This window comes from Astatotilapia calliptera, chromosome 7 (genome assembly GCF_964374335.1).
Source record: "Astatotilapia calliptera chromosome 7, fAstCal68.1, whole genome shotgun sequence".
In the NCBI taxonomy this organism is placed as follows: Eukaryota; Metazoa; Chordata; class Actinopteri; order Cichliformes; family Cichlidae; genus Astatotilapia; species Astatotilapia calliptera.
Window position 1 is genome coordinate 65,216,196 of NC_137428.1, and position 14,209 is coordinate 65,230,404.

The 14,209-nt window shown below is 40.0% G+C and overlaps 1 protein-coding gene across 5 annotated transcripts in view; it reads right to left on the minus strand.

Annotated features, from left to right (window-relative positions):
• abcc8 (ATP-binding cassette, sub-family C (CFTR/MRP), member 8) overlaps positions 1–14,209 on the minus strand; it is a 63,240-nt gene that overhangs the window by 29,847 nt on the left and 19,184 nt on the right. For all 5 annotated transcript variants that reach the window (XR_013910681.1, XM_080304895.1, XM_080304894.1 and 2 more), the window contains exons 7-14: positions 11,132–11,320; positions 10,108–10,272; positions 8,623–8,778; positions 5,777–5,911; positions 5,167–5,329; positions 2,991–3,031; positions 2,447–2,592; positions 119–233 (exon numbers count right to left, since the gene is read on the minus strand). Coding sequence is in view for 4 of the 5 variants with exons in the window: in XM_080304895.1 (XP_080161021.1) it covers positions 119–233; positions 2,447–2,592; positions 2,991–3,031; positions 5,167–5,329; positions 5,777–5,911; positions 8,623–8,778; positions 10,108–10,272; positions 11,132–11,320 (1,110 nt within the window). In the remaining variant the exon portion in view is untranslated. The remainder of the gene's footprint in view (positions 1–118; positions 234–2,446; positions 2,593–2,990; positions 3,032–5,166; positions 5,330–5,776; positions 5,912–8,622; positions 8,779–10,107; positions 10,273–11,131; positions 11,321–14,209) is intronic.

Genomic DNA, 14,209 nt, shown 5'->3' on the forward strand with positions numbered 1-14,209 from the left:
AGCACAAAGGACAAAAAGGTAACGGTGAGGAAGGCGGTAAGGTAGAGGATGAAAATGTTCAAAGGAGTCACTTTGAAAGAGATTTTATCCACTTTGTTTTCTAAACTCAAGCCCTTACCACAGCCTGGTACCGATTTTGGTTGTGATTGCTGGAGCCAGTGGGTAACGTTGCTTTGGGCTCCTGCTCGTCTCCGATCTCATCGCTCGAAAAAAACTCGCTGAGCTTCTGAACGCTGCAAATAAAACAGAGGACAGAAAAGCAATGAAGCAATAAATACTAAAATAAAATATGCATCATAAATAAAATTAACAGGCTGTTATTAATATAGCCAACATAAAGCATCATAATAAATTCTCATAATAAAAGCCCGGCTCAAGTGACGTGGCATTTAAATTAGTTCACTTTCATTCATGTGAAGAGAACTGCTGTTTAGTGTCACATCTTTCATTTGCCCATGCTGACTGGCTAATCAATGAAACACGGTTCACTAAGGATGAGCTTTATCAGCTGGTCTGCCTCTGTCACACACACCCACATATCTCTGCATCACCTTCACTTTACTCCTTCTCCTTGATGAATAAATTACAAAATCAGTGCCAAATAAAAAGAGCTGAAACTTGTTATATCCCATTTTCTTCATTTATGTCTTTAAGTTCTCCAGAGATTAAACACCTGGTATAGATGAGAAAAGTACACGTCCAAATCTACGGCATTAAAATGAGAAGATCACAAGAAAAACATACCTCCAAAATCAACTGGATTATGTAATGAGAATGACTCATGATTCACTCACATGTTCAGTCCAAAAGTCTAAAAAATGCATTTCTGTTTCTTTACAGTATATTGCTACGATCAAATCCTCTCTTTCCTCTCAAAGAAACATTTTCTCATGTTGAGTGAAGATAAGCTGAGGTGTTAAATCTAAATTTTCCCCCCTTGTCGTTGATTAAGTGTGTGAGATAGCACAGTCCCAAAATAGAAACCTCAAAGGATCCCAAACTGCTCGACTTAAAATGTTTACCGCTGCTAAACCCAGCACACAATGAGTGCTGAGAACACATATTTAAATTACAGCTGCAGATCACAGAGAGAGTAAATCTGAATTTATTCTTTCTAAGAATCTTAAATATGAGATGTAACAGTCATTTTATTGCTTGGCATTTGTTTCACCATGCATGTAAAAATTTGAACTCAACACCATCACAAGTACGATGGCTTATAGCAAGCTGTTTCTGCAGCTAAATTTCCACTGCTTCTCCTCTCCAAGCACATTGCTTTAAGAAGCCCGCGTCTGCCATGCCGCGAACAGCTGCCCACGACGAGGTGGGTGGCTATATCGTCAGAAAAGAACGTCTGAAAATACGATCCCTCTGAAATCAGAAAGGGGTTCTAACATTACCGTACAGTTAAGAGGGTGAGTTTCAATCTATAATCTACTACATTTAACAAGTGACCAGGCTGCCGACACTGTTGTAGGAGGCTGTTTAAAGGAAAAGAAACGTGTCCTGTTGTGGCAATTTCATCCATCCATCACACATAATTCACAATTACTGCTAAGAGCTACAGACTGAGATGATGGGATTCAACGTGCCTTATTACCTGAAGAGTGCTAACGAGAAGAGCTCTGCTTCGCTGATTTTATGAGACATCCCCAGAGGATTGTTTTAATTAGTAAACTCCTTCATATTTGAATTTGATAATGATCTGACAGCTTATGTTTACAAAAGACATGCCTAACCAGGGTGGTTCAGTTCCATCCCTGTAGTGACGGTTGGAGTCGTCTCAAAGTGCTTTGAATTGTAAGGTAAAGATCCCACAGTCTTACAGAGGGACCAGCTGAGGAGTGCAGGAAAGAGAGAGTACACACACCAACAACACAAAACATAAACTAACACCTTTTTGGATTTTATTATTTATAGGTCAGATTTGTAGGGGGAGCCCTGCTTTTGTGCAATCGGTAGCCTATCAAGACATCTGCAGACATGTGGCACATTTTCTCAGAAGATAAAGGTATAAAATAGCTTGATCATATCTATTCTAATTACCCTGCACAGATACAGCATGAAACAATCAGTTTCATCACCCAATACAATAAGAAAAGCAGCCAGAAGGATCGGAGATCTGAGTTGTGATAGCGGAGTAGCTGCTCTGCACCACCCTAATGACAACCGATGTTACGATTGGCAAACTAATTGAAATTGGTGAGATTAATAAACATTAGTGTCAGAGACCAGTTGACTGAAGTAACTGAGGAGTGAGGGTTTTTGTTACACGAGAAAAGGCTGATCTAATAAGCTGATCCATCCACTGCGGGTAAAGGTCAAGTGCTTCATCTAATCGAGCCGCTTTTCATGACTTTGCTCAGTCTGTTGTTGTAGTTTAAGTCTCCTGCCGCACGACTGTCTTCAAAAATGTTATTTGTCCAAACACGGCTTTCTTTCTCACCTAACCAGGGCCTTGACAGTGGAGCGCACCACGCTGGAGAGGAGGAAGAGGGGTGTGACCAGGATGTGAAAAAGGGACAGAGAGGCAAAGGCCACAGCTGGTGACAGATCAGCGTCCTCTGAGATGTGGACGTGAACCACAAATGTCTGCAGGTTCAGAAGGAGCACATAATGGGAAAAGTTAGTCTCATAATAACAATTTTCATCCTTTAATTGATAATCTTTTGGCTGCCAGTCTGACTTGCATCATCTTGTTAAGAGTCTGAAGATTAAATCAAATGATAGATGAGGCGTTTGTCTCCATGTGTCCTTCACAGTCATCCTGTTCCTTGGTATCAGTCTGACTTTTCTCATTTGTCATCACTCAAGTCTACATCCATGAAGGACTTCAGAAAGTCCTCCACTGTCTCAGTGTGAAACGTCACTGGACAGTCAGACTACTTGGCACTGTCTCTGCTCTACCCTTCACACTGGGAACAAGACAACAAGATAAAAGTCCCAGCTAACTTAAGCATAATGATTATTACATTTTAAATTAAACTTACCGTCAACACAGCTGCTATAGGAATAGCTGCATTCATGAAAACTGAAAGAAAATAAGAAAATCACAAAAGCTGTAAGAGAATTAAACATTTTTTGACATTTTTTTTGACCTTATATCGCTTTTTGCTCAGATGTTGTGTTGAAACATCACATAACTGATATTGAACATCTCTTTTGTTCATGGCTGGAATTTAATTTCCTCCCAGCAGCAGGTGCGTACAAGCTAATCAATCAAGGTAATGAATTCAAGTCTTGTAAAAACTTCTCTCCTGTCCATCATTTTCTAATTTTCTGTCACTCTCTAATATAAGATAATATTTAAAAGTGGCATGTTGTCCGGATATAAACAGATGAAAACACTTAATTGTCATAAAAATGCTTTGCTTCATAAATCTTTCCTGAGTCGTCTGTCAGTGAGGAAATGATATTGCTTCTTCCCTCCTCTACAACAATCGGCAACTATTGATTTTAGATTTAGGACTCAGCCTGTTATAGGACTGTTCATCTAAGCGTGTAGGAGAAAAGAGGATGGACAATGAGAGAAAAATAAATGACTATCAAGTAATAATGTTGAGCACTGTAACAATAATCCAGGCTAGCCTTCAGCACTGGTTTTTATCACATCTAGTTACTTTTAGAGTTCCAGTAGACTAATTTTAAATATTGACTGGAACCTGTGGGGCTAAAACATGAACTTAGATTCAGATTTTTCAGTCTGAAGATTTTCCATCTTTTCTGTTATACTATGTGAAAGTTTTAAGCCAAAAACATGTGCAAACATACATGGAAATACACATGCATAAGGCAAAAACAATGTCTGCAACGAGCTTCAAAGTCAGTATTTGGCATGACCGTCACTTTTCTTCATCACAGCCTGAACTCTCTTTCTTATAATTCCTTCAAGTAGTGTTCAGGAATCGTTCTCTGGGCTTTTTGAAGGACTTTCAAAGCTCTTCTTTGTATGTTGGTTGCCTTTTGTTCATTTCTGTCAAGATGATCCTCCTGATAGGCTCTGGGGAGGCTACTGCATGTCTGGTAGTGTTACAGTGTGCATTTTTGTTGCCAGTCAGATGCTTTCCAGATTGTATTGGATGGTGGATATGTTTCTGAGATAATTATATCAGTTTTGACAAGATCCCAAGATCACTGTAAACACTTATGGTTGCACTGCTCTCCTTAGTTACTCCATAAGATACGTTGCATACATGTGCAGACGCAAACCATGACAGAATCTCAACACTGTATTTTACAGATGGCTGCAGACACTCTCTGTTGTACCTCTCTCCTTCTCTGTCTATTCTGTTGACAATTTCATCATATGACCTGTTGCCACTGATTTTAAATCCAGTTCTTGTGTAATTTGTCATACCTCAGCCTTTCCTTCCTGGTTCTCCTCCCTAACAATGCCTTTTTGACAGCTTCCATTTCTAAGGAGGCTTCACAGAAGAGAAGATCAACCGAATGAAGAATGTCTCAGGTCTTTGCAGGATGTTTTTTTTTTTCTGTAGTTTGCGATTATGACTTTCCAGACACTTTTTAAGAACATATTTGGTTAAAAATAAAAATGTATGGTTGTCATTTTTCCAGGAACTAATAGGTCAGTGTTAAATAACTTACAAAAAAAACAGTTTCTTTGAAAATGCTCATGTATAAAAACTGGACTAAAATAATGAGTGAAAAAACAGCAAAGCTCTTTTAGCAACTCTGAAAGAGCTTCGGTAAACTTGGAGGACTGTTGCTTACCACCACTTTAAAAACTTTACAGGGAAATCAGACTACTTGGAAGCCAAAAATTCAAAATAAGGAGGCTGGCTGATGACTTTTGCACGGTACTGTTTATATACTGCTTCAGTAGTAAAACCAAAGTTTTAAACAGCAGGGTCAGCATTTGTAATCCAGTCTGAAAAGTTCCGTCTGCAGATTGGTCCAAACACTTTGTTTCAGTCTCGGATCTTTGATCTGTCATGTCAGTGACACACATCTGGCTGTGAACACAGAAGCTCAAGCTGCTTACTGATCAAGTCTTATGTTTAAGAAGAAAGCGGAGTTAAAGGCAGGAAGGGGGCAGCATAAGTTAAATATTGGACTATTGAGAAATCTGAATCATACAAAACTACTCTAAAAGAGTCCAGGAATCAAGTCAAATATCATTAGTGGGAGGGGACCAAATGAACTTACTGGATATGGATGTGTAAAGAGCAAAGGCCTGCAGGCTGGTGAGCTCTTTAACCCTGGTCTCCTCCACACTGTCACAGAAGATGCGCTCCCAAGCATACAGTTTCAGCAGCTTGATGCCCCGCAGCAGTTCGTTGGTCTTCTTCAGGCGCTCACTGGAATATTCCTGATAAAGGCACATTTGATTACCTAACCTCAATCCAGCACATCAAGGCACAGCAGCGATAACAAGGACTGACGAAAACACTGTAATCATATTTGACTGGTTGTATTAAATGTATCTTTGGAGCAGATAGGCCTGAGGTAAGGAGGGTTTGTGGAAAGTGGCTGTCCTCATTCCCCAAGGAGACGATAGCTGTTATTTTGAGGTGCTGCTATAAAAACAACATTTTCTAAATTGCATTCTAAAAAACATTCACTCTGACCAAGTGGCAATTATGTGCAGTTGGTTATAAAAAGGTCAGAAGATTACCATCCATTTATTTTTTAAATATATTAGCTTAAATGACACACTCGGCCATCCTCAGATGCAAACATGACCAAAACTAGAAACAAATAGTTACATAGTTATACATCTTTTAAAAAAGAAAGAAAGGCCCATGGTAGCACTCACCAGGGTGCTTTTCTGTGTTTGGGATAGCTTTGTGGCCACAAAGTATTGTACAGGAGCTAACACAGCAATGACAGTCGCTCCAATCAAGGCACTGATTCCCAAGAGGTAGTAGAGCAGGATCACTCCCACAACAATCTGAGCAGGGAAGAAAAAAAACATTAAGCAGGAGATGAAAACAAGATTTCCACAGAGGTAGTTTTCATTCACACAACACTCCCCACTGACAATTACAAAATCCATATGAATTTACCGCAGAGCTTTCTGTGAAGTGGTGACCTTATAGTAGGTCAGCTTATAGCAAACCTCCCACCTAATATCCAGTGAATACAAAGATAGAAACATGTCACCGGAGAGTAGGTGAGTGATTGGTTTTCTCTTTATTCTTTATAAAGGCCTAGAAAGGTGTCAGCTGTATAAACCACCAGCCCCCACACAGTTTCTGTCAGCTCCTCACATCAATCGCACATAACTGGAGCTAAGCAGCCAAGCTATACACATCTGTGAGGTTTCCACTACTTTATATGCATCTTTTTTTATATATATCTTGCATCACCTTCTGCCTTTGCAGCTCCCTAAGGACTGCAGCATTGTTTAAAAAAAGGAACCAAATCTGCTCTTTGCAATTGCAGCTGGCAAGCATCATCTCACATAGATGTTAAATGAGAAGGAAATAGACAAACTTCAACAAAAAGAGCTTTGATTAGCTCATCCTGAGTCATAACTGATCCTGTCACAACAGGTACTTTGGCTTGTCATAGCAGGAAAAGCAAAGGTGTAATTATTAATATTTTTAAAAAGACTGAATTCCGTTCAGGTTCCTGTTATTGTACATGCTGGTTCACTGCTATTGCTCACTGGGACACCTGATGGACCAGAGCCATTGTTAACATAACCACAATGGCAAGAATGGCCTTTCTGTATCACGAATAAAAGACTGATATCTCTGGTTGCTTAAAGCAACACGGTGAGTTTTAAAGCATTCATCATTTTGTTTTGTCTTTTTTCTACCTGCCTATAAAAGATATTTCGGAGGAAAAACACAGATGTAAGAAATAAAACAACCGATGCCTGAATTCAGACTTTGGGATTGTGGTACTAGGTCCCATCTCTGTCTTTTCTACCATGACTAAAAAAAATGCTGGATAGCCTCACAGCAGAAACATAGTATTGAAATAATTGTATCTGTTATGTGAGGCATCAGCGGGGGTAATAAAATATTAAAATGTTAGTGCAGTCACTAATCTGAAACACAGAGAAATGCAGAGGTAACTAGATCATGTGAAAAAGGTAAAGAGCTGTCACGTCTGAGATGAGTATTGAACTTCATCCATCTCATCAGTGCAGCAGGCAGTGGAGAGCAAACGCAATGGATTCATTCACAGACGGGTGGGAACGGCCAGTGAATACAAATTCTGCTTTAGTCTCCGAGATACTCACAGAATACTTTTTACTTTTGTTCATTTTAGCAGTTTTTCATTTAGTGTTTGACGTGGTTGTCGAGCAAATTATAAAACTAAAAATGAAACAAGGCACAAACACTAGACAGGGATTTACTATATATGCAAAAATGACATAAAAAATGTATTATGCAGGGCCTTGAGAAAGAACAGGTGGGAGGATGAACCATGAGTTTTTGCAGGCATTCTGTGACACAAGAAACTACCTGATCTCCATGTTTTGCTGAAATTGTATTTTTATCATAAACAGTTGTCATATTGAAATCTAATTTATCCCAATGGTATAAAAGTAAACACGCTCAATAACAGTGCTGCTTGTCATAAATTATGCGATCCACTTATTCCAAAGTAGTGCATAAAGGTCGTCTACTGCATGCATTAGGCTGTTCATCTCCAACACCCAGTGCTCAGTTTTTAATCAGAATCAGAATACTTTATTGATCCCTGGGGGAAATTATTTTTAAGCCCCCACATCTGTGCATGCAATCATTTCTTCTCCCATGCGGTAAAGAGAAAATACAATGCACATTGCAGAAAGACAGACACCAAACAATCTGGTATTAAAAATGCAGTGTGATAAACACCTTTGACTCACACCTTTACTAATATCTAACACACTCGTGTGCAGAGAAAACTATCTAACAATACACAATGGAATGCAGTAACAGAAAGCCAGCAAAAGTATGACACAGAGTTACACTTATACCTGCACTGTAACACAGTGTAAAGCATTATTTATAGTTCTGCAGTAAAGGACTGCAGCCCAGCAATAGAGCCACATAAATAACAGGAGGCAGAGCAGTCACAGGGATCACCTGAGCTGTGACCATGGTTACAATGACACTGAGTCCCTCGTAGTAAAGACAACATTAAAGGTTCACTCTGGAGCTTTGGACCTCTAGTTCTTGTTTTGTTTATGGACAACTAGATATACAGTCATCCTGAAGGTTTCAAACAGGAGGAGGGTGAAAAATGCTAGCAAGTACACATGGTGTAAACAGGATTTCACAATAAATCTGTTTTGCAAAAGGATTTTCGAGAAACGAAAAGCATTCATTAGTTCCAGCTTAAGCTTGGTTACAACTTCATGGTCAGTGGGACTGAATTTTAACATAACTTGCTAGAAAGTTCTACAGGACATCTTCCAGAAGATTTTAGTGCAGACATCTCCGCTCCTGTTCTCTTTAGCAAGTGTTGCAGCTTTCTGGGATAAAATGTATATTAATGGAAGTAACCCACTGCCATTCTGTAGCAGAGAGCAAAAGTTAGAAATATAATTAAAGCATGAAACATAAAGCTTCAATAAAACACCTACACTGAGTGCTGCTCTCAGTGGAAACAAAACCCTAAAGATATCTACGGAGTAGAGAAGAACAACGTGCTTCATACCTGTACTGGCATGGCCCACAGGTTAGGGCAGAGGAAGAAGAACCACATCAGCTGGTTGGTATCGATGGCAACCAGGTTGCAGATCTGACCTACGGTTAGCTCACCCATGGACATGGTGGAGGTGCACAGACGCATGATTTTGTTGTAGATTTTTGTCTGGGGAGAGAACAAAAAACATAAAAGGGTTGACAGCAATACATTTCCTTGTAATGATCATTAGTTAACTGGTGCTTATTATAGTGCTGATTAGTCTTTAACACAATGCCGTGTCTCAATACACACTCACAGACCACCTGTCCAGTTCATCGTTAACATAGATATCTAATTAGCTGGTCACATGGTAACAACTTGGCATGCAGGCAGCTCAAATTGAGCATCAGGTGATTTAAGTTATTTTGAACATTTCATGGGTTTTGCTGCCTAACAGGCTAGTCTGTCAGTTTCAGAAACTGCTGATCTACTGGGATTTACCTCACACAACTACCACAAGAATTTATATAAAATGGGCCACAAAAAGAGAAAATACTAGTCAGCTGCAGTTCTCTGTGTGAAAATGCTTTGTTGATGCCAGAGGTCAGAGGAGAATGATCAGACTGCTTTGAGCTGACAGGAAGGCAACAGCATCAAGAAATAAGCGCTCACTTCAACAGGTATGAATAAGAGCGTCTCTGAACATACAACACATCAAGCCTTGAAGCGGATGGGCTAAAGCAGGAAAAAACCACACTGGGTGGGTGCCACGTGTGTTAGCTAAGAACAGGAAACTGAGACTACAATTTACACAGGATAACCAAAACCGGACAATAGAAGATTACAAAATCTTTGCCGGGTTTGATGAATCTCTATTTCTGCTGCGATATTCAGGCTGTGGGATCAGAATTTGGCATAAACAACATGAAAACACGGATGCTTTCCGTGAGCAACAGATCTAAATCCGACTGCGCACCTTTGGGATGTGCTTACAATAAATCTGCAGCAACTGTGTGATGTTATTGTGTCAATATGGAGCAAGATGTCTGAAGAATGTTTCCTGCAGCTTGTTGACTCTATGCCATGAAGTGAATTGAATAATAACAACCCAGTACTAGCAAGGTGTACCTAATAGTGTCCAGTGAGTGTATATGTCTTAATAAAACCTGGTCTTTATTTAATTTATCATTTATGGCATTGCAAAATCTTCACTGAGCTTTTTTTGTAATTATTTACAATTAAAAAATGCTTTAATGTTTCTTTTTGGCAATTAAGTATTCACTCATTAACAGCAAACTGCCTCTTGTTGCAGCATTATCATGTCCAGACACCCAAATCTGTGGATTTTATTGCTTTAAAATGAAAATGTAAGCAAAGGATAAAATAGACAGTAGTTTCTGTGTTTAGTCCTTTTACTGGGTGCCACTGAGTTTATCAGACTTCAGTTTTCCAATAAAAGATCTTTAAACGTCTCATAAAGAAAGTTTCCTTAGAGAACAGATCAGTGCAGTGTACCTGTATGGCTCCACGCAGGTTGATGCCTGTTTCAATAGCCACATAGTAAGAGGCCTGGAGGAAAGTCCTCTGCAGGAGTAGGGCGAAGAAGAGCAGCACAGCCAACACGTATGCGTTCTCCAGAAACTCCTTGGAGGAAATGAAATAGATCCCAAGCAGCTTTATCTGGAAGTGCAGACACAGGGAGATGTTAGACAAGCAGGAACAGTTGTTAGGAATATAGGCTGAACTGCCCTGGATTTTTAATTTCAGCTACAAATGTTCCCGTTCATCACTTCAAAATTTGAGGAAAACATCATCCATTTAAAACATATTACCTCCATTTCAGAGCAAGCTTTAATATTGTGCATGAAACTCAATTAAACTGAAATGAAACAGAGGCTTTGGAGTGAAACGCACAGCTGATATGTGGGTGTAGGCTGGAAACCCAAGAAGAACAGGGACACGGTATCTCTCTCAAAAATTTATGAATCCTGCATAACAAAGTAATCGTTCTCCCAGAGGGAATTACAAATTATTGATTAGAAATATGTCTGCACTCCATGGCAACTCATCCTTGTAACTTTCCCTTGTTTTGCTCTCTCAATACTCATTGGCTGAAATTGTCACTATTTTTCAGCTTGTTGCCCTGCAGACAAGAATATTTACTGAGTGCTTCTTACTGTAAGTCTATTTTTTCTTACCGTTCCCTGCATTGGACTTGACTTTCAAACAAATAATTGAAGAGTTATTCTTACAGAAAGACACCCGACCAGAGACAACTTCTAAAGCAATAAGTCGCATAAATATTTGACGAAGTTTAAATTAGAGCACCATCAGGCAGGTGTGCAGGGGAGACAGGGCATCATAACCTTTGAGAGGCCAGAGGAAGCTATGTAATGTCTCTGTTATGCCTAAAGCTGCTCTCATTACCTGAACAAATGCAATAAAACGTATTTAAATGTCGGACTAGTAAAAATTCAGCATCCGTACTTGCTAATAACAATATTTTTTATGTTATGTCGTGCTGTGTGCATGGCCTCACCGGTGGCTGAATGGTGCGATTGTCTTTGCTGATGTGGTGGACTATGCCAGAGATGCAGAGAGGACCGGCAAAGCCCAGCAGGTCGGCCAGGAAGCGGAACGTGATGCTGAGGATGAGAGGTCTGCCGAATGCTTTTCTCAGGGCTTGCCAGATCCACTTTGGACTTTGCGGTGCTATGCCCTGAGGCCTCTTGAGGGTAATAAAAAGAAGGGCCAGATGTAGAAAAATATTAGCATGAAGACAAATAAGCCACTTTTTAAATATTCTTTGTCAAATACAGCTAATCTGCCAGGGCACAATAACAAGTGTGGCTTTTTTTTATTGAAAGTCTAAATTACAAACAGTAATCAGAGTATTTTGTTAGCATGATGAAGATTACGTCTTTGAAGAGAAGTGCCATTTATCTGTGTTGTTGAACTAGCAGCACAACAAAAGGCAAAGAGATTTGAGCATAAAAGCTGGCTAACATAGCAAAAGGAAATAACTGCTTGAACATAAAAGCTGAGTCAACACCATTAGATCACAGCACTGCAACAGAAACCTTTAAAATGAGGTCAGGTTCAAGGCTCCCATCCACCTCGTTGCTGCATAGGATAGCATGATTAATGGCAAGTTTCACACTGCATCACATGAAAAGCCTACATAACTCCTCTGAGGGTAATGAAGCTGGAGCACCATGTCAGGGACACAAAAACAGAGATTCCAAGACTGACTGGAGAAGGTATTGCTGTTAATTTATATTTATTTATATACAATTTTATGAATTTCCTAAAACAACACAAGAGCATGGCTCAGTGAGTCAGTTAGTACGATGACAGGAAAACATCTGGACTGCTACGGTGCAGTAAACAGTCCCAGGACATTTTCACTGTGTGTGCGCATCTCTGTGACCATCTCTAAGTCATTCTCAGAACTGTGAGAACAAACGTGACCCTGGTCATGTGCCTCTATCTTTCAATTCAAGCTCATATTAAACATCAGTGTTTGCACACACATACACACACACACATCCTTTCTTCCTACCTCAAGTTCAAACAACTAGGAAGGAGGATGTTTCGTTCTCACACACTCACACTGTAACTAGCTTCCCATGAAGTGTAGTGCTTTCACCCCCACAGGGGTCAGGATGTTGCCTCGTTCACAGTAGAATGGGAATGACCTGGCGCCTCCAGGCCCTCCTCTAAATGCCCCACCACCACCCTTCCCCAGCGCTCCACTGGGATCCCTCAGTCTCTCTCATCCTCTGCTCCTGCCGGAAGGAAGTGGGGTTGCGTTCACACTGGACGCACATGCAGACGTGACGTTGAGCGTGACCTTCCAAACACTGGAAAACAATGACCCTACAGAGGACGCCCTTCACATCTGACCCCTGACACGTGCTCCAGAAGTGAGATGGACAGAGAGACAGAGAGGGAAAGAGGAAAGAGAGACAGCTTGGACTGACATTAGCGAGACTAGAAGACCAGAGAAGAAGAGAACGGGACATAAGCTGTGTTCACCACATAAAAGTCTCAAATGAAAATACCAAACACACATCATAATATAATTTTAAAACACATGGAATCTTTCTGGGAGCCATATTAAGAACTAACTCATCTATCGATTCTGCTAAAGAAAGAGGAATTGAAAGAGTTCAAATATTACATTTTATTAGAGAAAGTTTTTCTTCTTCTTTTTTAATAAGCAGCAAATAAAAATGTTATTACATCCATTTAAAACTGGCTTATGCAAATGGACGTATACCAGGAGGAAACCTTCAAAAATGCAGGGATGTGAAGCAAGCCCAACACAGAAAGTCAAAGCCAGCAAGGTGCTTTTATGCCTTTCCTCATTTACATATATGGAGATGAAAAAGTACTAGAAAGCCCTTATAGTATGCAAAAATGCAATCTAATATATCACCACCATAAATACCATAAATACAATAAGGTTTAATCAGCACATATCTAAAACAGTAGAGAGGATGGTATACAACTGGGGTAAATCCTAAATAAAACACAAGCACGATATAGAGAATAAGCCTGACCGTGTGTACATACACTACACACATTCTCGTGGCAGTGTGACAATTCACTGTTTACATTAGTCAAGTACTCATCTCTATGATGTCTAAATAAAGTTTATTAGTCCCAGAGTTCAGCAAGCCATGAGTCACTGCAGGAAAGACATTGATTCAAACATACCCGGCAGAAACATTTTTTTAAAAAAGCACAGCAAAAACGGGCCAAAATGAAGAGAATAAGCAACATGTTGACTTCTCACAGAAATACTTAAAGTCTTATTTGTGTCTCAAAGCTCAACGTCCAAGATGATCCCCTGATAATCAAAAAGAAACACAGTGTTGAGAGTTTGTGTTCTAACTTTGCCTGTGTGGGATGGATTTCTGTGAAAGCACTGCTTTACCCCAACAGGCCACAGACTTAAGTGAAGTAATGTTTAACTCTGAATTGACTGTAGGTGTAAATATGAGGGTGAATTTCAGTGATGGACAAAAGTTATGTCCAGGATATGCTAAAGTAGGCCCTGAATTATTCATATTAAAGTCATGGACAGACAGATTTGTGCATTTCACCTTTGCTGGTTATCAGTGCCTGATATACAGGGAGTGCAGAATTATTAGGCAAATGAGTATTTTGTCCACATCATCCTCTTCATGCACGTTGTCTTACTCCAAGCTGTATAGGCTCGAAAGCCTACTACCAATTAAGCATATTAGGGGATGTGCATCTCTGTAATGAGAAGGGGTGTGGTCTAATGACATCAACACCCTATATCAGGTGTGCATAATTATTAGGCAACGTCCTTTCCTTTGGCAAAATGGGTCAAAAGAAGGACTTGACAGGCTCAGAAAAGTCAAAAATAGTGAGATATCTTGCAGAGGGATGCAGCAGTCTCAAAATTGCAAAGCTTCTGAAGCGTGATCATCGAACAATCAAGCGTTTCATTCAAAATAGCCAACAGGGTCGCAAGAAGCGTGTGGAAAAACCAAGGCGCAAAATAACTGCCCATGAACTGAGAAAAGTCAAGCGTGCAGCCGCCAAGATGCCACTTGCCACCAGTTTGGCCATATTTCAGAGC